The following is a 26,211-nucleotide window of genomic DNA, read 5'->3' as shown; positions in this document are numbered from 1 at the left end:
CCATTTATCCAAGAAACCATCTAATACAGACCAAAATTATCGAATCTGTCCAGTGCAGTCCCTACCTCCAATCAACCAATCACGTACAAGAAAAAAAGAAAAACCGTGTTTTTGCATGCACATGATTGCATGATTAAAATAAGCAGAGCTTCACCTTATTCACTAAGCGCTGGGGAAAATTTCCTTGCAAGGTGCAATTTTCCCTGCAATGTGAACAGTCTATTTGCCTTTAGTAAATAAATCCCACTGCCTCTACAGCTGTATCTGCAGTAAGTTCACCTTAAAGAGGAGTTTCCCTTAAAAAAATAATTCAAAGTCAGTAGCTACAAATACTGCAGCTGCTGACTTTTAGTAATCGGACACTTACCTGTCCCAGGGTCCAGCGATGTGGGGGAACGAAGCCCTGCTCGTCCCCCCCTTCCCTCGGTGGCGCCGACATTGCAACTGTGGGCTTCACAGCCAGCCACCCACTGCTCATGCGCGAGCGGCGCCGCATGCCGTGATTGGCCACGCAGTCATCTGGGAGCTGTCACGTGTCCCAGATGACTGACAGGAGGAAGGGGGCGGAGCTGAGCCCTTCCTGCGCCGAGAGGAAGTGACATCAGGAGTCCAGGCACTGAAGGAGGCAGACTACGAGGGACCCCCTAGCAACAGACATTTAGAGGTGAGTTAAAAAAAAAAAAATCCAAATGTTTTATTTTTGATTTCTTTAGGAATTTTAAGCATTTTTTTATTTTTGTGTGTGGAACACCACTTTAAATTCCAATGTTTCTTTCATAGTCAACAACGGTCAAATTAACCTGCCAAGATATCTACAGTTTGGATATAATTTGCAAATGTTCCCTCAATATGGTTAACAGTACCAGAACAAACATCCTCTGCCAAATTGGCACCAGCCTACAGTTTTGGATACACCCTGCAAATAATCCCTCAATGTGGCTACCAGTGCCAGGGCAAACAGCCAGCCTCTGCCCCTTTGGAATGAGCAGAACCATGCCCAATTGATGTGATGTGGTAGCGAAGGCCATGACAACTACATATGAGGTGCCTTGTGGGTCTTCCACAGGTTCAGGGTTGCCACCATTTTCCAATTTAAAGTTTACCTTTAGACTGCCAAAATCCACATGCCATGGCAAATACTCATTGCACTGCCTGTCTGGGTCTTTTCTCAGGCACAGGACTGCCAAAGAAACCACTGCTCCTTACATTTAGACCAGGGGTCTCAAAACTACGGACCGGGGAACAGATGTGGCCCTATGCTTGACTTTATATGGCTCTTTGGGCACTATTCATCACACTAATATAAGACACTCTTTTGTCCACTAACACCGACAATGGGGAACATTTTCGGCCACTGACATCAACAATGGGACACTATTTCCCCTACTGACACCAACAATGGGGCACTATTCATCCCCCGTATACCAAAGATGGTAAACACAAGCCTGGGAGGAGTATTTGCTGATTTCTTCTAAAGCAGTGCTCTCCAAACTGTGACCTGGGGGCCGGATGTAGCCCTTTGCCTGCCTTTAGCAGGCCCTTGGGGCACTTTTCCACCAACTGACACCAATGATGGAGCACCATTCCCCCTACTGACACCATCAATGGGGTACTATTCTTCTAACTGATGTCTATCAACAAAGGGGCACTGTTCCTCCCATTAAAACCAATAATGGGAGACACTGATGCCGGAACAGTAAACTTGCCCTTTATTTAGAAAGTTTGGAGACCCCAGATTTAGATCACCAACAGCCACTCAGAGGGTTTGGCATCTCTTACCTCCTCTTCTTATAAAACCTCTTGTGTTGCGTATGGAAGATTTGGAGGCTCTATAAGGTTTTCTATTACAGTTGATTGTCATGTGTAAGCGCTGTGAGTGCAGTAATACCTTGTAGATACCTTGTAGCTCAGAAACTGCTAACCCCCATGAGATTCAGCAAGGTCCTTCTCCGCCTGTAGCTCTGAATGTCATTATGTATTCTGTAGGACAGCAGAATCCTGTGACTTGTTTACACAATGCTAGTGATGGATGGCCATGTCACATTAAATATACCGACAATCTGACGGCTTTGGAAGGGTAGGATGAAAGTTTCGTGTGATTTGTCTTTCTGGCACGATGCTGAATACCATCTGGGGATAGCAGGGATCCACAGATATAAGATTGATAGTATTATAGATATACTCTGAAGTATACTCAGCAACAAAATGTTTCCCCAACTGCGGAGCACATGCAATTCTATACCTGCATTGGGCTATAAATTTATAAAGTTATTGGAATAAAATCCACCAAAAATAGATTTTTCAGTATTTGGAAGATGCTGGAGGGTTAAACCATCTGACTCTACTAGTGAGAACTCTCAGCTTCCTGATCCTTCACTCCTGCTGTACCCATTATGAGGGACATCCACTCTCCATTCTGAATTTATATTGTGGAAAATGTAACAAGAGGAGCTGGAGCACACAAAGGTGGTAGGGACCACCCTGGTATTATGACAGGAAGATTGCATTATTGGAGAATCCAAGACAAATATGAAGCCTGCGACTGAGCATGTTAAGGCTAAATGTCAGGCACAATTACATTTAAATATTCTTCTTAATAGACACAAAGTATTAAATTTACTTTGTATGCACTGGAATGCTGGCTGATGGGAGGGTATTTAGGTCATCCCCTATTGGGTCCTCTCGCTCCACTGTGTACAGTTTGGAATCGGACTGTATCCTGGTTGGGGGGCATGGTGGAGTGAGAGACACTAATAGGGGAGGACCTAAATACCCTCTCAGCAGCCACACCAGGTGGAAACTGATAATAGGGATCTGCTGGTTGCTGGGAGACACCTGCTGGTGGACTCTGGAATTACAGCCTTCCAGCCAGGGAACCCCAGCGCCACCAGCAGGTGATCCCAGCCCTGACATGTACATAAAAACCTATACAACCAATGTGACGCTGCGCTGTCCAGAATTAGCAACTAACGCGCTAAACATGGATATCTTTAGCACAAATGTAGTAAAAAAAATGTATAATAAAGTGTAGCGCTGAGTAATAATATTATGGATCTGTGAACCCAAATATTAATAACAAAACAAAAGGAGAGGACAAAAGTTTGTGTTCCCCCCTTACAACATTACACACAACTAAATTAGTGCACAAAATTTGCATAATACATAACAATATAAATGAAGTGAGTGAATATAAAGCAAATATGAAGAAAATTAATATGAAAAGTCCATAGAGAAAAATCCCAAATACAAAGTGAAGATGTCTGAGGGACAATCCAAAGGTGCTTCTTCCAAAGAACTTCACCCAAGTGCTGATACCACCACCTTTAACGGATGCAGGCTTACCAGATATTATTGACCCAAATGAACATATATTCACAGGGTCCCAAGTGCTTGTTGCTACAATTTGGGGCACAGACTTTCAAATCACTGAGCAATTGGTCACACCATGAAGATAGCCTTTCTCCAATTCTTAGACATATGTAATCAGGACCATTAAAAAGAGATCTCCGACAGCCAAGTCAACATAGGATAGAAAGATATGGCCAAAATAGCATAATACCGTTTAAAATAAAAATGTATTTAAAAAATATATTAATGAACTCACATTTAAGTAGTCATTCAAGCGCTTATCATAAAAAATTGAGCAGTAGTGGAGTCTGCCCGATGCGTTTCGTCCACTAGGACATCATCTGGGGGGTACTACCACTACTGCTACTCTCCTTTATATAGGGTACACACCATAAAACAGCCAGATTCCATCCCTCTGTGTCACCAGTGCTGACTTCCGGTTTGTGTGCGAAAATGGCCGCTTGGTGTGCGTTCCACGCCTCTATCCCATGCTATAATGATGCGTTCCACCCATGTATTACATATTAATCAAAATGGTAACCCGCTATATAAGCGGATTATATTATGCTAGCATGAATAGGGATCTATATATTTTACGGTGGCGAGAATGAATGCAAGCTGACCTACGGAACATGTACATGTGACATGTACATAGCCTGTACGGAAAGCAGAGCTCTATGAGGGACTCAGCAGGTCTGCCCACTACAGGCTGCCTGCAGAAAATAAAAGAAGGGGGCAGAGATAAAACCAGTCATCCTGCACAAGTTGAGAGAGCATCAGTGACTGACTGGTCTTACTTTTAATCAATTTTTATTGAGGTATCAGCAAGAGTAAAATAACATGGTACAGCGAAAACAGTTATTAGTACTTCAGATGATAAACATTGTGTTCAACATGTGCAACAGATCAATAACATACCTGGTCCTACGTGCATAGTTTGCCCATAGTGTAGCCTTCACCATAACCTGAAGAAGGACAGGACTCCTCAATCCCAACACTCCTAATGGGACCTAACTGTGTTGGGAATAGAGGGGTGTGGTCTCCTCAGAAAGGAGCTCGCTCGTCTGTTGCCCATTTTCTGTTCTGACTGGCTAGCAAGGAACATTTGCTTGGGGGAGACCAGAGCTGTGAGCCCAGTGGAAGATAAATGGAGTTGTCCCCATGGTGTCTTTAAGGCTGCGTACACACGGGCGGATTGTATGGCCTACTTAGTCCGTCATACAATCCGACGGACAGTCCGTCATACTTTCGAATGAACGGACTTGACCACACACGGATGCACAAACTGTCCGTCGAAAGCTTGTGCGATGACGTGTACAGCACGTACGACAGGACTAGAAATAGGAAGTCCAATACACAGCAATGCAACCTTCCGCCGTGTAAATCCTTTCTGAGCATGCGCCATTCTTAGTCCGTCGAACTAGCCTACTCACGAGCGGATTGTCCGCTGAAACCAAAGTATGACGGACAGAATTACGGAAATTCCGAAATACTTAGTACGCCAGACTGCACGCTGAAAAAGTCAGCTGAAGCCCACACACGAGCGGACTGTCCGCTGAAATGTGTTTCGGCGGACTAAGTAGGCCATACAGTCCGCCCGTGTGTACGCGGCCTTAGAGTTCTGCTGCACTTAACATCTGTGACCTATTTAGGACAAAGCCGCACCTAAGGATCAAACTTATATAATAAAGGGATATAGAGGACAGAAAAGATTATAGGGAGGAAAGGGAAAGAGAAAGAGAGACAATGACGTATCGTCAGAAGACGGAGTAGAACTCCCTCCTTTGCACCTAACCAGATGGGGTAGTATGGTCCAGTGTCCCGGAAATATATTTGGCTCAGGGTTCCCAGACAGTGTCATTTCTTTCTACAGTGTCCAAAAGGATGCTGACTGTTTTTTCCTGAGCCATAATCCAGGATATCTTTCTCTTAACTAACAGAAATGAGACCGTGGGCAATTCCAAGCTCAAGCAATTGTTAATTTGGTTCTGAGAAGGATGAACCTAATAAGGTTTTGGGCTAATTTCTTTACCCCAGCGTTGGCAAATTTTAGTAATGCATACTGTGGGGTTTTTGGAACGGGTACATTTTCCTAATAATATGAAAGTTTTTTTTTCCATAGATCCCTGATTTTGGGGCAATACCACTAGACATGTATCATGGAGCCAAAATGTTCACAGTTGTGAAAGCATATGGAGGATGTAGCTCTGTGCCACTCAGTTAGGTTCCATTGTTGTTGTAGGTCATTCTCCCATTCTCGCATGAAGGGAGTTTTGGATTCAGCCCTAGTAAGTGCGTGGTAAATCACTGTTATCCCCCCCTCTGCTCCATGGCCTGACCACACCACAATTCATATTCTGTGATAGATAGAGGATTGTGTATGGAGGCCACTAAAAACCTGATGAAATGGGAGATTTGTTGGAGTCTAAACCTTTCCGACCTTGGCATATCAAGTTTGCTGGTAGAGTGGGCTAAGGTGAGAGGACCCGCTGGGTTAACAAAATCCCTGACTGGTCTTTATTACAGGAAACTCCTGCACAGAGGCAAAGTTTCATACTGAAATATTGCACAGATGTTGAAGAAACATACACCAACGTTCAAGTAAGAACACACATTCCTCTTTACGGTACTGTTAGTCATCTTCAAAGCCCAAACCTATATCGATTTATGAATGCAATTCAGTTTTAAACAGTACATCATGGTCAGCTTCAAAGTCTGTGGGACAGTTTTTTTTTTCCCACCACAATATCTGACTCAGGCTTTTTGCATGACACCTCCAAAGAATTATCAACTATATCTACCGTTAAGTCAAGACCTGATGTAGGGGGGTTTCTTGAACCAAGAAATGGGTTGGCTAATGTTTTTCTACTGCTTGTGACTTTATTGTCAGAAATAAAAGTTATATGGACTTTTGAACTGATCATATGGCAATATGTTCCTTCTGTTCACGTGAACTTCTTGAGTTGGGTGTGTCACCCTCCTGTGGGACTATTCCCTCACTTTGTGTCAGAGCAGCCCGGATCCATTTGACAGAACCACAACCAACCTGTATTTGAAGAAAGCCAGGAATCAGGTCCCTCACCTCTAGTTTATTTTATTTGATAGTTTTATTTGATTGTTCTCTAGCTAAAGGTCTAAGTTGGCCATCGATGGTTTGAAATTTGGTTGGTTCAGCAGGCAATAACAATGTCAATTCATGTGTGGCTATGTTGATCTAACAACTGACTTCAGTTGAACAGGCTTGGAAATTTTTTCCCGATCAGCTGCTACAGCCAATGGGCTGCAGCCGACGATCAATCTATTCTGGCAGTGGAGTGTCCCCGCTGTCAAAATACAATGTCTTGGTACAGAGAATTTCTCTATCCACCTTGATTGTGTGGATGATGGCATCCATTCATCGTTCCGCTGGCTAAACAAAAATAAAAAATGATCCATCTATGGCCAGCTTAAGATTGAAGCACCATCCTGGAAGTTGACCGTCCAGACAAAAATGTATTCCAAAATAGGATAAAAGATTTTAATGCGAGACAACATGTTTTAGGGGAAGAATAATCACCCTTCAGTGGGACTGTAATGATGCCATGTCATTAAAGCTCTGGGGACCTCCTCCTCTATTCTTGGCCAATGGTTTCAACACAAGACTTACATACGAACCTCCAACGCAGGGGACCTCAAATTATTTAAACTAGGGGGCAGTTTACTATTCTTTAAACTAAGGGGGCTGGGCTGTGGCCATTGGGAGTAGAAAAGGTCCTGACGTCAATCTTTGGTGTCAGTGCAGGAATTGTACCCCATCGTTGGTGTCATTGGGAGGATTCATGGCCGATTATTGGTGTCATTGGGCCCAATTGTTGGAATAATGTGGAGGAATTGTGCCCCACCGTTGGTGTCAGTGGGAGTAATAGTGGCCCCATCGTTGATATCAGTGGAAGGAATTGTGCCTCATCATTGGTGTCATTGGGCCCAATTGTTGGTGTGATTGGGTCATTGGGAGGAATTATGCCCCATCGTTGGTGTTATTGGGAGGGATTGGGCCCTTCATGGGTGTTAGAAATGATGCCCCATTGTTGATATCAGTGGATGAATAATGCCCCAAGGGCTGAAAAAAAGCAAGCAAAGGGCCACAGTGTGGAGACCATTGCACTAAAGGATCTTAGTTCCAACAAGATGGAAACCTCTTTGTGCTATAATAAGCCCATATGACTACTATTGGTACTAGTTGTCAGTTGTAGTACATCAGAAAGGCCTGATTATTGTGTTATATTACTGGAACTACATAGAACATTACAATATATATATATATATATATATATATATATATATATATTTATTTTTTATATCTAAATGACATACCTAAACCTGCTCAATACCCATTCATGGAAGGGCTCAGAGGACCTCTGCTGGGATTCTCTTTACAGCTCAATCGCTGAGTCTAATTTAAGTGCCGTGGAGTGACAGAAGGGACAGACCGCGTATGATTGACTTCCTGCACAATTTACCAGGACAGGGAGAAAAGTGTGTCACATTGTTAATGATCAGAGTACATGAACATTTCATGGCCGTTCTATTCATTAATTCCACCATCCAGATGGGTTCCGTCACTCCTTTCTTGGCTCATTATAATTGAATTTTTGATGTGAGTCTTTTTCATGATTCAGAGAATATTCTGTTGCTTCAGAATGGTTTCCGGTGACATGGGTGTCACTTGGGGATTAACTTGAAATCTCTTCTGGCTGTACATTATATTGCAGTATTTGGAGCACTGCAAAGGTTATCATCTATAGGAGTGAGTACGGAGCCATTGTATATTTAGAAATCTCACATATATTCTGCTTCTAGGCGGCTGCAATAGGATTATAGTCTGTCAGCCATACAGGAGGTAAAAAGAACTTGTTAGATTAAAAATGACTCAGTGCTTTATTATGAACATAGCTATTTGATGCAAGCGCCTGATTTGTAGCTCCTTTTAAAGGTAATGAACATTGGTTTTGTTTCATATTTTGTTTATTTATTGTGGTGCTTAAAGAAAATCACATTATTTTAGGTGAAAATTAGCTTATTAACAATTTCAGCCCCGGAAGTATTTACTCCCTTAATGACCATGTCATTTTTTGTGATACGGCACTGCGTCGCTTTAACTGACAATTGCGCGGTCGTGTGACGTTGTACGCAAACAAAATCAATGTCCTTGTTTTCCCACAAATAGAGCTTTCTTTTGGTGGTCAACACTGTTAATTGTTATTGATAGTTATTTTGTTACACTAATGCTGCATACACACACGGTCGGAATTTCCGTCAAAAAAAGTGTGATGGGAGCTTTTGGTCTGATATTCTGACCGTGTGTATGCTCCATCCAACTTTTTCTGTCTGAATTTCCGCCAGCAAAAGATTAAGAGCTGATTCTTTATTTTTCCGATGGAAAAAGTTCTTGACGGAAATTCCGTTTGTTTCTATTCAATTCCGACACACAAAAACCATGCATGCTCGGAAACAATTTGACGCATGCTCGGAAGCATTGAACTTAATTTTCTCGGCTCAACGTATTGTTGTACGTCACCGTGTTCTTGACGGTCGAAAGTACAGAGAACTTTTGTGTGACCGTGTGTATGCAAGACAGCTTGAGCAGAATTCCGTCGGAAAAACCATCCAATACTTTTTTGACGGAAATTGCGCTTGTGTGTACGGGTCATAAGCACAGATACTATTCATTAGAATATATATATATATATATATATATATATATATATATATATATATATATATAGTATCTCACAAAAGTGAGTACACCCCTCACATTTTTTAAAATATTTTATTATATCTTTTCATGTGACAACACTGAAGAAATGACACTTTCCTACAATGTAATGTAGTGAGTGTACAGCTTGTATAACAGTGTAAATTTGCTGTCCCCTCAAAATAACTCAACACACAGCCATTAATGTCTAAACCGCTGGCAACAAAAGTGAGTACACCCCTAAGTGAAAATGTCCAAATGGGCCCAAAGTGTCAATATTTTGTGTGGCCACCATTATTTTCCAGCACTACCTTAAAGAGGAAGTAAACCCTGATGAGTTTACTTCCTCTTTTTTTCCCTGCAAAGGTAAAGCATAATGGACTACTATGCATCGCATAGTAGCCCATTATGTGTCACTTACCTGACACAGGAGCCAGCGAAGTCGCCGTTGTCCCCTGTAGTCCGCCGCATCCATCTTGCCGGTGGCGTCTCGCAGCTCCGCCGCTGTCATTCGGTGAAGCCGCGATGACATCACTCCCGCGCATGCGCACGGGAGTCGACAAATGCGGCAGCTCCATTTTTGGAACTGCCGCGCTCAGTGCCGTAGACAGCGGTGCCCGTTTTTGGGCAAATATCTCCTAAACCATATAGGTTTAGGAGATATTGCTTGGACCTACAGGTAAGCCTTAATCTAGGCTTACCTGTAGGTCAAAGTGGTTTGTAAGGGTTTACAACCACTTTAACCCTCTTGGGCATGGAGTTCACCAGAGCTTCACAGATTGCCACTGGACTCTGTTAGGGTTAATCCTGTGTCTAGGGTGGTCCCTTCAACCTCTCAGACCTTAGATCCAATGTATTGTATAAATTCAGAGCGCTCTGGAATCAATTCTCAAAGGACAAATAAAATCACACACACACCATGGCGTCCTTCGAGAACTAATTGTATTGAGATTTTACAAAGCAAATAATATAGGGTATTTTACGTCATACAGAATAAGACATGCGCAGTAGACATCAAGACGATTACAGCTGGTCAAGACAAAAACGCTATTGTTCTTTGTTCTAAGCTAGCTGAATTAATATAAGAAAAGATACATAATTCCTTCTGTAGCTAAAAGATGCTGAGAAACAGTGTGAAGGTTATAGATAAGTGTGTGAGAACACACGGGTTAGAAGAATCTCATGTTGAGACAGTTATCTGAGAAGTTAAAGGGGTGTTCAAACTGTACATATTGTGAAATGGAAGTTTGTGAATATTAAGATGGCTGACAGAAACAAGATGGATGCTTAGCATAACCTTTCAACCCCCTCTTTAAGTCATGGAATGACTTCTACAGATCCGCAGCCTCCTGAAATCTACGGTTCTTGCTACGTTTGTTATATTCTTTTACATAAAGCTGCAGATATTGTGTATATGCGTGAGAAGGTTGGTCTGGTGTAGTACACTTGCTAATACAAAGTAGAATAAGCTTGAAAATCAAGTAGCCTATCAATCCTAACAATAGTACTATGATAATCATAATCACTATGTCCTTTAACCATGAAAACATTCCACCTAAACCCAAACTAGAAAAGGGGTTCCATCCATAATTACCTATGTCCCTTGCTTGTTTCATTAATTCATTTACCTGTGTTCGGTGTTGACTAATAACATCATAGTAGTCTGGGATTTCCAGGCTGGTATTGTGAAACCATGTACAACATTCATAATCTTGGGTCATTTCGCATAAACCTGTCAGAGCTGCACTCATGCTTTCAATAGCTAATTCGTGTAACTCTAGTTGTCTTCTAATTGCTTTGAGCTCGACATTGAGTAGTCCTATATCTTGGGAGTTTTTTTCCATAACATAATTTATTAGACTAGTGTAGTTATTTAATTTGTCCATCATGGTTATGCCCCATCCTGTCCAGGATGGAAACCATGTCCATGACTTATCTGAAGTAGAAAACATAGGTGGGGCTTCTCTCTTGTATTTATAAGTTAACCTATGTACTGGACTTGAAGTAACTTTTATGTGATGTTCCTGATTCTGGCCTAGGGCTGACATGACTGGTACCAACTGTGCTAAATAACACCATCCTTTCACTCCTGCGGGGATCCATGGGTAACAAATTTTAGCACAGCATACATATGTATTGTTTCCCAATGAAAAACTTCTTAGAGAACTACGTTGGGGCTCAGTTCCAGCCTCAAATGCAGCACTAACAAGTTTACTCACAAGTATCCCAGAGGTTGTGTTCCTGTATGTAGTAAGTTCACTAATGGTGTTGTTAAGCGATTGATTTTTGTAACTACACATATGACCTATGATAATGTTACTGGTGTGGAAGGGAATACCCTTTGAAATGTTAAATACAGACTTGGAACACATACCTATTCCGTTGGATGTATTGCCTAACTGAACACACCACTCGGGTTCATGTGTCTTTCCTAAAGTGTAAAACATAATACTCTGATTGCGGTACCCTTCCGAGACATTCTTAATACTTAAGACTAGAGTATTTTCCAATAATGACTTGAGGTTCAGAGGGACAGCTAAGAGTGGGATTTTAGCAGTTTCTGGGTGCAACTTACTACAAATCCAGCATTTTTCATATCCTGACTTTCTAGCGTAAGCATATTTAAATTTTAACAGTAACATTTTTCCAGAAAAACTTGTTTCTTTGATCAATTCATTAGAGACATCTCTTTTACTGCGATTTCTGAGGTGAAAGTCAGTATGGTTGGTGTGTATTTCGCTTTTACCACATATGAGTTTCAAGGCACCTAAGTCTTCAGGATGAAAAATACAGTTAGTTATTATCCACACTGGGACAAAGATCAGAAGTAGAAACATCACCAGAAGGCAAAAGGCCTTCCCAGAAGTCTGTGGTGAAATGAGTGACATCACTGTCCTTTATGTCTGTGCTTGTCTTTTGAGGACTTAAAACACCTGCTTCACCTCTTTTCAGCCTTTCTTGGATTCCTGGGCTTAGATCAACCTTCTTTACTCTGCTGGCATGGATCCAAGTAGGACTTTCCTCTGTAAGGATGGCGGTCCTGGTGACGGCTACCACTTTGGTCACTGGTCCGAATGGAACCTCTTGCGGCTTTCGACCTTTCTGAAGCCTCTGGACCACAACTTGATCACCGACCTGGAACGGGTGGGTTGGTACCTGTGAAGAAGAAGGAGAGGTGCGAGCAACTCTTCTTTCGACAATATCAAGAGTTTCAATCAGTTTTTTTACATATTCCTCCTGTATTTGTTCCAAATCACCTTTCTCTACCATCAAGGGATGATTAGCCCACGGTGTGGGGAATGGCCTACCCATGAGTACCTCAAAGGGGGAATAACCCGTCACACTGTGAGGGGTCATTCTGATTTCAGCTAATACAGCTGGGAGAACTTTTTTCCACTTGCCAAAATTCCCACCCGTAGCTTTCCTTATCCTGTCTTTAATTGTTCTATTCATTCTTTCTACAATTCCTGAACTCTGTGGATGGTAGGGGAGGTGAAATTTCCAGTCTATTTTTAGTACTTTTACAAGATCTTGGCATATTTTAGCTGTGAAAGCTGGGCCATTGTCTGAATTTATTTGCAATGGACACCCCCATCTAGGAATAATTTCCTGTGTGAGGATCTTCACTACAATTTGTGCGTTTTCATTGTTGGTGACAAAAATTTCGGGCCAGCGTGACATTATGTCCACGATAACCAAAAGATATTGTTGTTTCTTTCCTTCTTTGGGCATATGTGTAAAGTCTATCTGTAAATGGGTAAACGGTGTTGTTGGGTACTCAAGATGTTCATGCTTTGATTTCTTTGGGTTTGTTGGATTGTTCCTAATGCAAGTGACACATCTCCTTACAAAAGCTTTGACTAGATTAGGTAATCCTGCAATGAAAAAATCTGCATCTAGAAGTTCACATGTGGCATGCCATCCCTTGTGACCCAGTCCATGGTATTGTGCAATGAACAGGGGGGCGCTAGCAACAGGAATACACGGCTTCCCCTCTTTGAAGATTAATCCTGTTTTAGGATCCTTTTGTACCATCCCATCACAGTTCCATTGCGCAATATCATCAGGGGTGGCAAAAGCCTGCAGTTCTGTGAGCCAATGTGTCTCTTTCAGGGAACATGGCTGAGGTGTTAGCATGGGCATTTGAATGTTTGCCTTTTGTGTAGATGCAGCTTCTTTAGCTATTCTGTCAGCTAGTGCATTACCTTTGGCTATATCAGTCATTTGGCCTGTATGTGCCTTACAGTGCATGATAGCTAGTTTTGAAGGCAACTGAATTGCATCTAGTAATGCTGTGACTAGGTCAGAGTGTGAGATGCTCTTTCCATCTGCTGCCACATATCCTCTGCGAAGCCATATTACACCATGGTCCCAAACCACACCATGAGCATACCTGGAATCAGTGTAAAGGTTTACCTCTTTTCCTGCAAACAGCTGGCATGCACGGGTTAATGCTATCAATTCAGCAGCTTGTGCAGACTGATAGGGTATTGGATTGGCCTCGAGGACAGTATCCGGCAGTTGGACAACAGCATATCCTGCATGATAGACATTATCACTCGGTCTGCTGCAAGAGCCATCAACAAAAACTGTTTGTGCAGTAGGAATTGGTACTGAAAGCATATCTGCTCTAGGTGAAGTGTCCTGATGTATTGATTGTGTACAGTCATGAGGTGGTGGTAAGTCATCCTGTTCTCCTTTAAGACCTAATAAGGCACTCAAAATTGGAGCTGGGCCAGAGTTTATGTTTGAACTTTTTATTTTCAGGTTTGGATTGGACAGGAGGATGACTTCATACCCACTCAATCTTTGTGCTGACATATGCTGAGTATGTAAAGTTTTGAGGAGTGTGGTAACGCTGTGTGAGGTGTATAAAGTAGTGTTATGGCCCAAGGTAAATGGTGCTGCCAACTCTGCGACCATAGAACAAAAAGCCAACGCTTCAAGCTTCAACGAGACAAGCAGGCATGCCTTGCACCTGTACTGGAACCACCTTTGAGAAAAAAGCTACAGGGCGCAGTCTCCCACCATGTTCCTGGGCCAGTACTCCCGCCATGGTTCTGCAATTTTCCCTAGCAAACAAGTGAAACATTTTGCTAAAATCAGGGAGGCTGAGGCTCGGGCTGGTAACCATTGCACTTTTCAACATGGTAAAAGCATTTATCATTTCATCAGACCATTTTACAATATCAGACATTTCAGAGAGGGTTGCTTGTCTCAATATATTGTCATAGAAAGAGCAGTCAGGTATCCATTGGCGGCAGTAACCAATCATTCCAAGAAAGGTTAGCAGGTCTTTCTTGGTAAGTGGGCGGGGCAGACCCACTATAGCAACAATTCTTTTGTGACTGACTTTCCTAACTCCCGGAGACAGCACAAACCCTAGGTACTCAACCTCCTGTTTACACCATTGTAATTTTTTCTTAGACACTTTGTGACCACACGTATGTAACCATTTCAATAAGGATAGGCTATCAGCTCGGCAGTCCTCCTCTGAAGAACTACAAATCAAAAGATCATCAACATATTGCAACAGTACAGAACCATGAGGGGCAGTCCAAGGCCTGAGGGTGGCTTGGAGTACTATAGAATAGACCACAGGTGAGTCTATATATCCCTGGGGCATTCTACATTCTACTGTCAGTGAAATCATCTGAGACAAAAGGAAAAGCTGGGACACTACCCTCCGGGCCCCATCATTGTTGTTGATTTCCCCATTTGATTGGAAATGTTGGACCTTGTTGGATGGATGCCTGTGGTTGTTGTGTCTGGTTAGGGACAGAGCTGGAATCGAGAGTCTGAGAAGGGGTGGGGTGAGGACACTGACTCACCCAGTGATCCTCAGCACCGCAATTGAAACATCCATTGTTTCTAGAGCGACTCATCACTCTTCCATTTCTGCCTCTAAATCTGCCTCTAAAATTTCCTCTGCCTCTAAAGTTCCCCTTCGTATTCCCTTGGAAATGTTGTGTGGAGACATCTTTCTGTGAAAGAGCTTTGCCAAAGTCAGTTCTAGAAAGTGTTGACCATTCAGTAATCATTTGTTTGACTGGGACCACTAAATGGGGCTTGAGATTACCCAGGAAAGTCTGGATCAATAATGGATCCAAAGTTGTCAGAATGCCCAAACCGGCTTTCTGTCCATCCTGCCATATGGTCCACCTAAGGGTTAACTAGGCATTGCTCCGTTTCATTTTCCTATGAAAGCAAAACAATTTATTTGCTTGACTGCCACCTAGCGGTGCAGACAATCAGACAATTAGGCAATACCTCAACCTAGATTCCTTTAACAAAAACTATCAGTACTGTCCGTGACACTTTTTTGTACTAATACAGCTACAATCACTTCAAGACTGTAACAGAATAAATTTGGAACAAGTTCAAGAGTATTTCAGACATACAATAAACACACAATCTTGCTCATGGAGCTGCCGTTTTGTTTCAGACAAATTTAAACCACAGATGAATTTAACTTGCAATGTACATTAATCTGTTTACCTTTCACAAAATAGCTTTACCCAAATTGTAACTTTATAACCTCCGGGAATACTACTCACCAAGTATGCCTTTTGGTTCTGGAAACAAAATAGCAGTCCACATATACACACTCAGCGCAATTCATTCAGCGTGATACTTTTAAAGCAAAGCAGTTATACAATCATACACAAAGTTTACACAATACATTGATCATCAGTCACCAGTTCTGTACCGAACAGAACGAAAACTCTAGAGTACTCTGTAAATTTTTCCTAGGTCCCCAAAACCTATTCTTCTAAGATCGCCAAGATCTTCTCTTTTAAGGTCACCAAAACCTTTACAAGTGTCCCCAAAACACTATATGACCTCCAAGGTCATGACCGGTCAACTTATGTATACTTATGAGAGGTTCTATAACCCAACAGCAATCTCTGTGGGATGGAAGCCAAGTCACACACCTGACACCTGGACTGCGGCAAGTCAATTTCACTCAATAAGAATAGAATTCACTTACCGAGCCGTTAGTAGCTTTCCAAGTCCGTTAAGGGTTAATATCCATCCCGGGACGAGCTCCCAGTTCTGTTAGGGTTAATCCTGTGTCTAGGGTGGTCCCTTCAACCTCTCAGACCTTAGATCCAATGTATTGTATAAATTCAGAGCGCTCTGGAATCAATTCTCAAAGGACAAATAAAATCACACACACACCATGGCGTCCTTCGAGAACTAATTGTATTGAGATTTTACAAAGCAAATAATATAGGGTATTTTACGTCATACAGAATAAGACATGCGCAGTAGACATCAAGACGATTACAGCTGGTCAAGACAAAAACGCTATTGTTCTTTGTTCTAAGCTAGCTGAATTAATATAAGAAAAGATACATAATTCCTTCTGTAGCTAAAAGATGCTGAGAAACAGTGTGAAGGTTATAGATAAGTGTGTGAGAACACACGGGTTAGAAGAATCTCATGTTGAGACAGTTATCTGAGAAGTTAAAGGGGTGTTCAAACTGTACATATTGTGAAATGGAAGTTTGTGAATATTAAGATGGCTGACAGAAACAAGATGGATGCTTAGCATAACTTTTCAGACTCCTCTTCCACTCCTCCATGATGACATCACAGAGATGGTGGATGTTAGAGACATTTCGTTCCTCTACCTTCCGTTTGAGGATGCCCCACCACAGATTCTCAATAGGGTTTAGGTGTGGAGACCTGCTCGACCAGTCCATCATCTTTACCCTCAGCCTTTTTAGCAAGGCAGTGGTCGTCTTGGAGGTGTGTTTGGGGTCATTATCATGTTGGAATACTGCCCTGTGGCCCAGTCTGCAATGGGAAGGGGCTCATACTCGGCTTCAGTATGTCACAGTACCCCCAACCCCTTCAAGCTCTGCAGCAATGCTGGCAGCACTCATATGTCTATTTCCCAAAGACAACCTCTGGATATGACGCTGAGCATGTGCACTCAACTTCTTTGGTTGACCATGACAAGGCCTGTTCTGAGTGGAACCTGTCCTGTTAAACCGCTGTATTGTCTTGGACACAGTGCTGCAGCTCAGTTTTAGGGTCTTGGCAATCTTCTTATAGCCTAGGCCATCTTTATGTAGAGCAACAATTTTTTTTTTTCAGATCCTCCAAGTCTTTTTCCATGAGGTGCCACGTTGAACTTCCTGTGACCAGTATGAGATAGTGAGAGCGACAACACCAAATTTAGCACACCTGCTCCCCATTCACACCTAAGACCTTGTAACACTAGTCACAAGGCACTGGGGAGGGAAAAATGGCTTATTGGGCTCAATTTGGACATTTTCACTTAGGGGTGTACTCACTTTTGTGGCCAGCGGTTTAGACATTAATGGCTGTGTGTTGAGTTATTTTGAGGGGACAGCAAATGTCCCTGTACAGCTTGTCACTGTTATACAAGTTTTACACTCACTACTTTACATTGTAGCAAAGTGTCATTTCTTCAGTGTTGTCACATGAAAAGATAGAATAAAATATTTACAAAAATGTGAGGGGTGTACTCACTTTTGTGAGATACTGTATATGATATAAAACATCAGTTTTGTATAAATGTTCATAGCTACTTTTTAATGTTCTTCATGTTTCTGGTAAAATAACAACTGTGAGCAATGAAGATAATATCATCATCATGAAGATACATAAACACATATATATATCATATACAGTATCTCACAAAAGTGAGTACTATTTTAGTTAATTATTCAGTTAAATGAAATAATACTAACCCAATCTACTTCAAAATAATTCCAATGTAATGTGTTTTTACATACAAGAAAAGTACATTATAAGTGTGTTGCGTGTTCTGACCTATTTCTGCAGAGCATGTGATTGCATCCAATAGAACTTTACAGAAATGTACTGTAAATGGATTTAAACTCATGTTACTGCACTTATGGGATGAGAGAAAAGTGCATTGTGGGGATTTTAATTGCATGCTGACAGCCAAACTGTTTGCATATGTGATATGCATGAGAATAAGTCACATACAGAATGACACAGAGAATAAAGGTGGAAAGATTAATGCATCTAAAAGGGTTTTACGTATTCTATAAAAATGTTCATTAATATTTGAAAATATTTAAGCGTTGACTGGGCACTAGTGAGTTAATCCCTCATTCCCATTGTATTTGAAATCGTATGACTTGATCTGAAATTGCACAATTTCAAAGCTGCATGTCAGTGCAACATCAGGTGCAGCGACACGCACAGATGTCTATGCAAGTCGCACCTGAAATCGCCAAAAGTAGTGCAGGAACCACTTTTTCAAATCGTTGTGCACTGCAAAGTCGGCGTCGCACCAATTTGAACGCTGCCATTGCTGACAAAAGGGTGCAAATTGTGATGTGAATTGACCAGTCAAATCGCATGACAAGTTGAACCAGTGTGAACGGGATCTAAAGAATTTTTTATTTTTAAATAACAAACAGCTCTATACTTACCTGCTCTGTGCAATGTAATTGCACAGAGCATCCCTGAACCTCCTTTTCTGGGGTCCCCACCAGCACTCCTGGCTCCTCTTCTCTGTCCAGTGTCCCAACGAGAAGCTGCTTCCCATAGGAGCACTCATGCATGCTCACTCCCGAGACTCACTCCTAAGTTGCGTTAGGAATCATCCTTATGCCCTGTACACACAAGCGGATTTTCCGTCAGAAAAGACTTGGATGTTTTTTCCGATGGAACTCTCCTCAAGCTTGGCTTGCATACACACGGTCACACAAAAGTTCTCGGAACTTTCGACCATCAAGAACCCGGTGACGTTCAACACTACGACGAGCCGAGAAAATGAAGTTCAATGCTTGCGAGCATGCGTCGAATTGTTTCCCGAGCATGCGTAGGAATTTGGCATGTCGGAATTTGTACAGACGATCGCATTTTCGGATAGGAACTTTTTCCGACCGAACCGAAAAATTGAGAACCTGCTCTCAATCTTTTGCTGGTGGGAATTCCGCCAGCAAAAGTCCGATGGAGCATACACACGGTCGCATTTTCTGACCAAAAGCTCTCATCGGTCTTTTGCTGGCCAAATTTCCGATCGTGTGTACGGGGCATAAGGCTGTTGCCATAGGAGACAGCATTTCTACACATGCAGATGTGGTGTCTTGCTGGATGCTTTTCCCTGCATGGCTATATACCTGTAGAAGTCTCAGAGTCTGCCAATTAACATTGCAACTACCTTAAGGGTGTCCTGGCCCTAAACCCTCTCTCCCACAGTTCTGTTCAAGAGAAATAAAATCTCTTTGCATTCAAGAAGTGTATGACACCCATGAATCTACAGTATCTTGCACTACACCCACTATGCCTTACAACCCACTCTATACTGAAGGATGTCAGCAGCACTTGGCTCTGGGGGTTCTCATTAGACTAAGGCCCCTTTCACACATGCGGACGATATGTCCGTATTTCATCCATCCGTTTGCGGATGAAATACGGACATACATTCATCCCTATGGGACAGCGGGTGTCTGCGGATGAACATCTGCAGACACCCGCTATTGTCCGCCTCCGCAACAGTCCGATTCTGAAGACGGAGGAAAATCCTATTTTTCTATCCGTCTGCAGAGCGGACTGGGTGAACACGGACAGACCGTCCGTGTTCATCCAATCCCCATAGAGGCGAGCGGAGAGCTGACAGGGCGGTCCCCGCACAGTGTGCGGAGACCGCCCTGTCCGCAGCCGGCTCAGCGGGGACAACGGAGCGATCCCCGCTGAGCGAGCGGATCATCACGGGTCGGTGAAAGGGGCCTAAAGGAGGCCTGGGACCTTGCTACATACCAATAATTGAACACTATTCCTTCCCTTGATATCAACAATGGGGCACTATTCCTCCCAATGATACCAATAACGGGACATTGTTCCTCCAAATGATGGGGCATTGTTTATTCCCATTGATGTTGGGGCTTTTCTACTCACACTGGCCATAGTCCGGTCCCCTCAAAGTTTGGAGACCCCTGCTCTAAACGATTATAACACAACATTGGACCGTGTATGAGATATATTAGCGTAATATAGAGTATTTGTGAATAGAGAGGTTCTAAATGGTTTCTAGTTTTGTAGTTTTACTGTTTCACTCCTGTGTTTTTAGTAATAGAAGAAAAGAGTTGCGTGGATCCAGGACCTCCACTGAACGGATATAGAAAATTATCAGAACAGGAGTTTCAAAGAGTTGGGAATAAAGTGGCGGTGGGGTCCACCATCCATTACTTCTGTAACAACTCCGATGTCCTCAGTGGAAACCAGGAGAGGAAATGCCTGGAAACAGGGCAATGGTCTGGGAAACAACCTGTCTGTATCAAAGGTAAGAGAAAATATTACATTATATAAATAAATTACTGTTTGCGAACTTGCTGGGGACACGTTTACAAATGTAAACGCCGCCCCCCTTCATGCTCCTTCTCTCCTGAGAGTAAATACATTGTGCAGCTTCTGGCTCTCAATTCCAGCTGTCGCTGACTGTTGTGGTCCCCACTGATGATCGGGAACCAGAGCTCTTCCAAATCATTCAATTGCTATGTCAGCCATGGCATAGTGATCACATAGGGGCTTTATTAAAAAATAAGAAAAGCCTTCAGCCTGCAGATGAACCCTGGAATTTAACCAACATGGACATCTGGTCATAAAAGGATTAAAAAAACAGTTATTCGTTTCCAATCTGATGCAAGCTTCAATTAAAGGATAAGTTCATAATAAAAAATGCAAATTTTTTTTGCAGGTAAAATGTGCATTTTTTTCATTTTATTTTCTTTAGAAGCCTGTAAAGCATTGCACCAGCGATCAGAAGATCACTGGTTCCATGCAGGTTTTCTGCAGACCTGACAGTATACAGGCAGGTACACTGACAGGAGCAAATCAATGAACTACCACAGCACTCCCCAGCCATTGTAGTTGATTGAGAACTACAAGCCGACAACCACAAAGGCTTGTGGTTCATTCACACACAGAGCTGTGTGAATATATGATGTGGCCGCGTGCGTGAAGCCCCAGCATGGGCGCGCTGATTTTAAAAGGTGAAAGCTAGTACGGGAAACTTCTTCCCGTACTGCTGCCACAGGGAAAGAGGGCGGTGGGCAGCGGCTTCAGCATTGGGAACACATAACATGTTCCCAAGGGTGAAGTTATCCTTTAAATTACTTTCAGCTCTGCTAAAAAGGTTTGGAGATATTGGGGTTGACTGGGGTTGGGGTTGATTTACTAAAACTGGAGAGTGCAAAATTTTGTAGCCAATCAGCTTCTAACTTCAGCTTGTTCAATGAAGCTTTGACAATAAATCCTGGAAGCTGATTGGTTTCCAGATTTTGCGTGCTTCAGTTTTAGTAAATCATCTGCTATGTTACATGATACGATTTAGGGGCTGTGCCTGGAAGGAGGTTGCTGCATGTTGCAGTCTTCTCCTGACCAATGTGGAATATGTAGGCAGGGAGAAGAAGATAAGGGGGGACTCATTGGCAGGTGATTTGTTGTTTTTTGGGTGTGGGGGTAGGAATTAGAGGTCGACCGATATGGGTTTTTCTCTGGCCGATGCCGATGCCGATATTTAGAAATCATGGCGGCCGATAGCCGATATATGATGCCGATTTTTTTGGGCCGATATGTTAGGCCGATTTTATTTTATTTATTTATTTATTTTTAATCCCCCTTGATCTAACACACCTTTCCCACTGGGGCGTTTTAAGGCGCTTTTGGGCTAAAAATAGCGCCTGTAAAATGGCTCCCCTGCAGTCTGTGTGAAAGGCAGAGTGCTTTCACACTGAGGCGATGCGCTGGCAGGATCTTAAAAAAAAGTCCTGCAAGCAGCACGTTTGGAGTGGTGTATACCGCTCCTCCACCACTCCTGCCCATTGATATGAATAGGCACCACAGCCGAAGCGCATGCAATGCGATTTGGCAGCGGTGCTTCATGGGCGCATTTAACCTCTTCCTTGGCCGCTAGCTGGGTTATATGTGCCCCACAGCCAAATAGCACCGCTAAAATGATGGTAAAGAGCCGCTAAAACTTGCGTTTTACCATCAACGCCTGTCCGCTCCAGTGTGAAAGCGGCCTTCATACGTGATACAGAAAATTTCTTACACTTAAACATTTATTAAACAAAACAAACCTCCAATCAGTTTACTTGTATGTATGATTTAGATAAAAAAAAAAAAAAAAAAAAAATTATATATATATATATATAAAATAAAAACAGGTAGTCAAAACTTTTGGACAAAAAAAAAAAATGGGCTAACTTTACTGTTTTTATTTTATTTTTATTTTTTAAATGGTGTATTTTTTTCCCAAAAAAATGCATTTGAAAGACCTCTGTGCAAATGCCGTGTGACATAAAATATTGCAACAACCGCTATTTTATTCCCTAGGATCTCTGCTAAAAAAATATGTATCCTTTTTTGGGGGGTCTAAGTGATTTTCTGGCAGAAAATACAGGATTTTTTACTTGTAAGCAACAAGTGTCAGAAAAGATTAAGGCTCCATGCACACTGAAGCTCAAAAAAGCTATTTCTGGACGCCAGATTTCTGGCAGAAAACGCTGGTTGAAAAACCTGCTTTTAACAGCGTTTTATACTAGCGTTAATGAGCGTTAATGAGCGTTTTACAGCGTTAGCGTTAATGGGCGTTTTTTATAAAAATACACAGAGGACACTCCAAAAATCCCACAATGCATTGAAAAATAGAATGCCGAACACTAATGAACGAGCGTTAATGAGCGTTAATGAGCGTTAATGAGCGTTTGTCGTTTTTTGCCGCTGAAAAACGGCACTTTGAACGCGAATTTCTGGCGTTCAGAAAAAAGCCCATAAACTCCACTGCTCATTAAAGCTGAAAAACGTCCATGTGTGCATGGACACATAGGCTAACATAGAGTGGAGTTTATGGGCTTTTACAAAAAACGCCCAAACTCCAATAAACTGCAGTTTATCAGCTTCAGTGTGCATGGAGCCTAAGGCCTCATGCACACGAGACGCAGATGAAACCTCTGTTAAAAAAAAGCTGAAACGCGCGTTTAGAAACGCGCGTTTTGCCGCGTTTGCATGTCGCGTTTAGACGCGTTTAGACGCGTTTAGACGCGTTTGCGTTTAGACGCGTTTATAAAGATAACATCATGTAGACCCTCCCCAAGCTCTCAAAGCATTTTTTTTAACTATTTCTGCTATTTTGATCAGAGTGAGCAGCAGCAGCATAGAGAGCAGTTGTACACTTGCATTTGCCGTGTCACTTGCCACGGCACCTGCCACAAGTTGTGGATTGTCCACTTGCCACGTCACTTGCCACAAGTTGGGGATTGTCCACTTGCCACATCACCTGCCACGTCACCTGCCACAAATTGTGGATTGTCCACTTGCCACGTCACTTGCCACATCACCTGCCACGTCACTTGCCACGAGATGTGGATTGTCCACTTTCCACGTCATCTGCCATGCCACCTGCCACAAGCTGTGGATTGTCCACTTGCCACGTCACCAGCCACATCACCTGCCACAAGTTGTGGATTGTCTACTTGCCGCGTCACTTGCCACAAGTTGTGGATTGTCCACTTGCCACGTCACTTGCCACAAGTTGGGGATTGTCCACTTGCCACATCACCTGCCACGTCACCTGCCACAAATTGTGGATTGTCCACTTGCCACGTCACTTGCCACATCACCTGCCACGTCACTTGCCACGAGATGTGGATTGTCCACTTTCCACGTCATCTGCCATGCCACCTGCCACAAGCTGTGGATTGTCCACTTGCCACGTCACCAGCCACATCACCTGCCACAAGTTGTGGATTGTCTACTTGCCGCGTCACTTGCCACATCACCTGCCACGTCACTTGCCACGTCACCTGCCACAAGTTGTGGATTGTTCACTTGCCACGTCACCTGCCACGTCACCTGCCACAAGTTGTGGATTGTCCACTTGCCACGTCACTTGCCACAAGCTGTGGATTGTCCACTTGCCACATCACTTGCCACGTCACCTGCCACATCACTTGCCACGTCACCTGTCACAAGTTTTGGATTGTCCACTTGCCACGTCACTTGCCACGTCAGCTGCCACGTCACTTGCCACGAGATGTGGATTGTCCACTTTCCACGTCATCTGCCATGCCACCTGCCACAAGCTGTGGATTGTCCACTTGACACGTCACCAGCCACATCACCTGCCACAAGTTGTGGATTGTCCACTTGCCACGTGACTTGCCACGTGACTTGCCACATCACCTGCCACGTCACTTGCCACATCACCTGCCACAAGTTGTGGATTGTCTACTTGCCGCGTCACTTGCCACTTCACCTGCCACGTCACTTGCCACGTCACCTGCCACAAGTTGTGGATTGTTCACTTGCCACGTCACCTGCCACAAGTTGTGGATTGTCCACTTGCCACGTCACTTGCCACATGCTGTGGATTGTCCACTTGCCACGTCACCTGCCACGTCACTTGCCACGTCACCTGCCACAAGTTTTGGATTGTCCACTTGCCACGTCAGCTGCCACGTCACTTGCCACATCACCTGCCACGTCACCTGCCACAAGTTGTGGATTGTCCACTTGCCACGTCACTTGCCACATCACCTGCCACGTCACTTGCCACGAGATGTGGATTGTCCACTTGCCATGTCACTTGCCACGTCACCTGCCACGTCACTTGCCACGTCAGCTGCCACGTCACTTGCCACAAGATGTGGATTGTCCACTTGTCACATCACCTGCCACATCACCTGCCACAAGTTGTGGATTGTCCACTTGCCACATCACCTGCCACGTCACCTGCCACAAATTGTGGATTGTCCACTTGCCACGTCACTTGCCACATCACCTGCCACGTCACTTGCCACGAGATGTGGATTGTCCACTTTCCACGTCATCTGCCATGCCACCTGCCACAAGCTGTGGATTGTCCACTTGCCACGTCACCAGCCACATCACCTGCCACAAGTTGTGGATTGTCTACTTGCTGCGTCACTTGCCACATCACCTGCCACGTCACTTGCCACGTCACCTGCCACAAGTTGTGGATTGTTCACTTGCCACGTCACCTGCCACGTCACCTGCCACAAGTTGTGGATTGTCTACTTGCCGCGTCACTTGCCACATCACCTGCCACGTCACTTGCCACGTCACCTGCCACAAGTTGTGGATTGTTCACTTGCCACGTCACCTGCCACGTCACCTGCCACAAGTTGTGGATTGTCCACTTGCCACGTCACTTGCCACAAGCTGTGGATTGTCCACTTGCCACATCACTTGCCACGTCACCTGCCACGTCACTTGCCACGTCACCTGCCACGTCACCTGCCACAAGTTTTGGATTGTCCACTTGCCACGTCACTTGCCACGTCAGCTGCCACGTCACTTGCCACGAGATGTGGATTGTCCACTTTCCACGTCATCTGCCATGCCACCTGCCACAAGCTGTGGATTGTCCACTTGACACGTCACCAGCCACATCACCTGCCACAAGTTGTGGATTGTCCACTTGCCACGTGACTTGCCACATCACCTGCCACGTCACTTGCCACAAGTTGTGGATTGTCTACTTGCCGCGTCACTTGCCACTTCACCTGCCACGTCACCTGCCACAAGTTGTGGATTGTCCACTTGCCACGTCACTTGCCACAAGCTGTGGATTGTCCACTTGCCACATCACTTGCCACGTCACCTGCCACGTCACTTGCCACGTCACCTGCCACAAGTTTTGGATTGTCCACTTGCCACGTCAGCTGCCACGTCACTTGCCACATCACCTGCCACGTCACCTGCCACAAGTTGTGGATTGTCCACTTGCCACGTCACTTGCCACATCACCTGCCACGTCACTTGCCACGAGATGTGGATTGTCCACTTGCCATGTCACTTGCCACGTCACCTGCCACGTCACTTGCCACGTCAGCTGCCACGTCACTTGCCACAAGATGTGGATTGTCCACTTGTCACATCACCTGCCACATCACTTGCCACATCACCTGCCACAAGTTGTGGATTGTCCACTTGCCACGTCACTTGCCACATCACCTGCCACGTCACTTGCCACAAGATGTGGATTGTCCACTTTCCACGTCACCTGCCATGCCATCTGCCACAAGTTGTGGATTGTCCACTTACCACGTCACCAGCCACATCACCTGCCACAAGTTGTGGATTGTCCACTT

The 26,211-nt window shown here is 43.8% G+C and overlaps 1 protein-coding gene across 1 annotated transcript in view; it reads left to right on the top strand.

Moving 5' to 3' along the window:
* PAMR1 (peptidase domain containing associated with muscle regeneration 1) overlaps positions 1-26,211 on the top strand; it is a 115,250-nt gene that overhangs the window by 69,459 nt on the left and 19,580 nt on the right. Inside the window, exon 7 of the mRNA XM_077462960.1 lies at positions 20,166-20,378. Within this exon, the coding sequence (XP_077319086.1) occupies positions 20,166-20,378 (213 nt within the window). The remainder of the gene's footprint in view (positions 1-20,165; positions 20,379-26,211) is intronic.

Source organism: Lithobates pipiens, unplaced genomic scaffold (genome assembly GCF_037356315.1).
Source record: "Lithobates pipiens isolate NorthernLeopardFrog02 unplaced genomic scaffold, aLitPip1_a1.2 Scaffold_10, whole genome shotgun sequence".
Lineage (NCBI taxonomy): Eukaryota > Metazoa > Chordata > Amphibia > Anura > Ranidae > Lithobates > Lithobates pipiens.
Note: the sequence above shows the minus strand (reverse complement) of the source record. Positions and strands in the feature narration are given on the sequence as shown.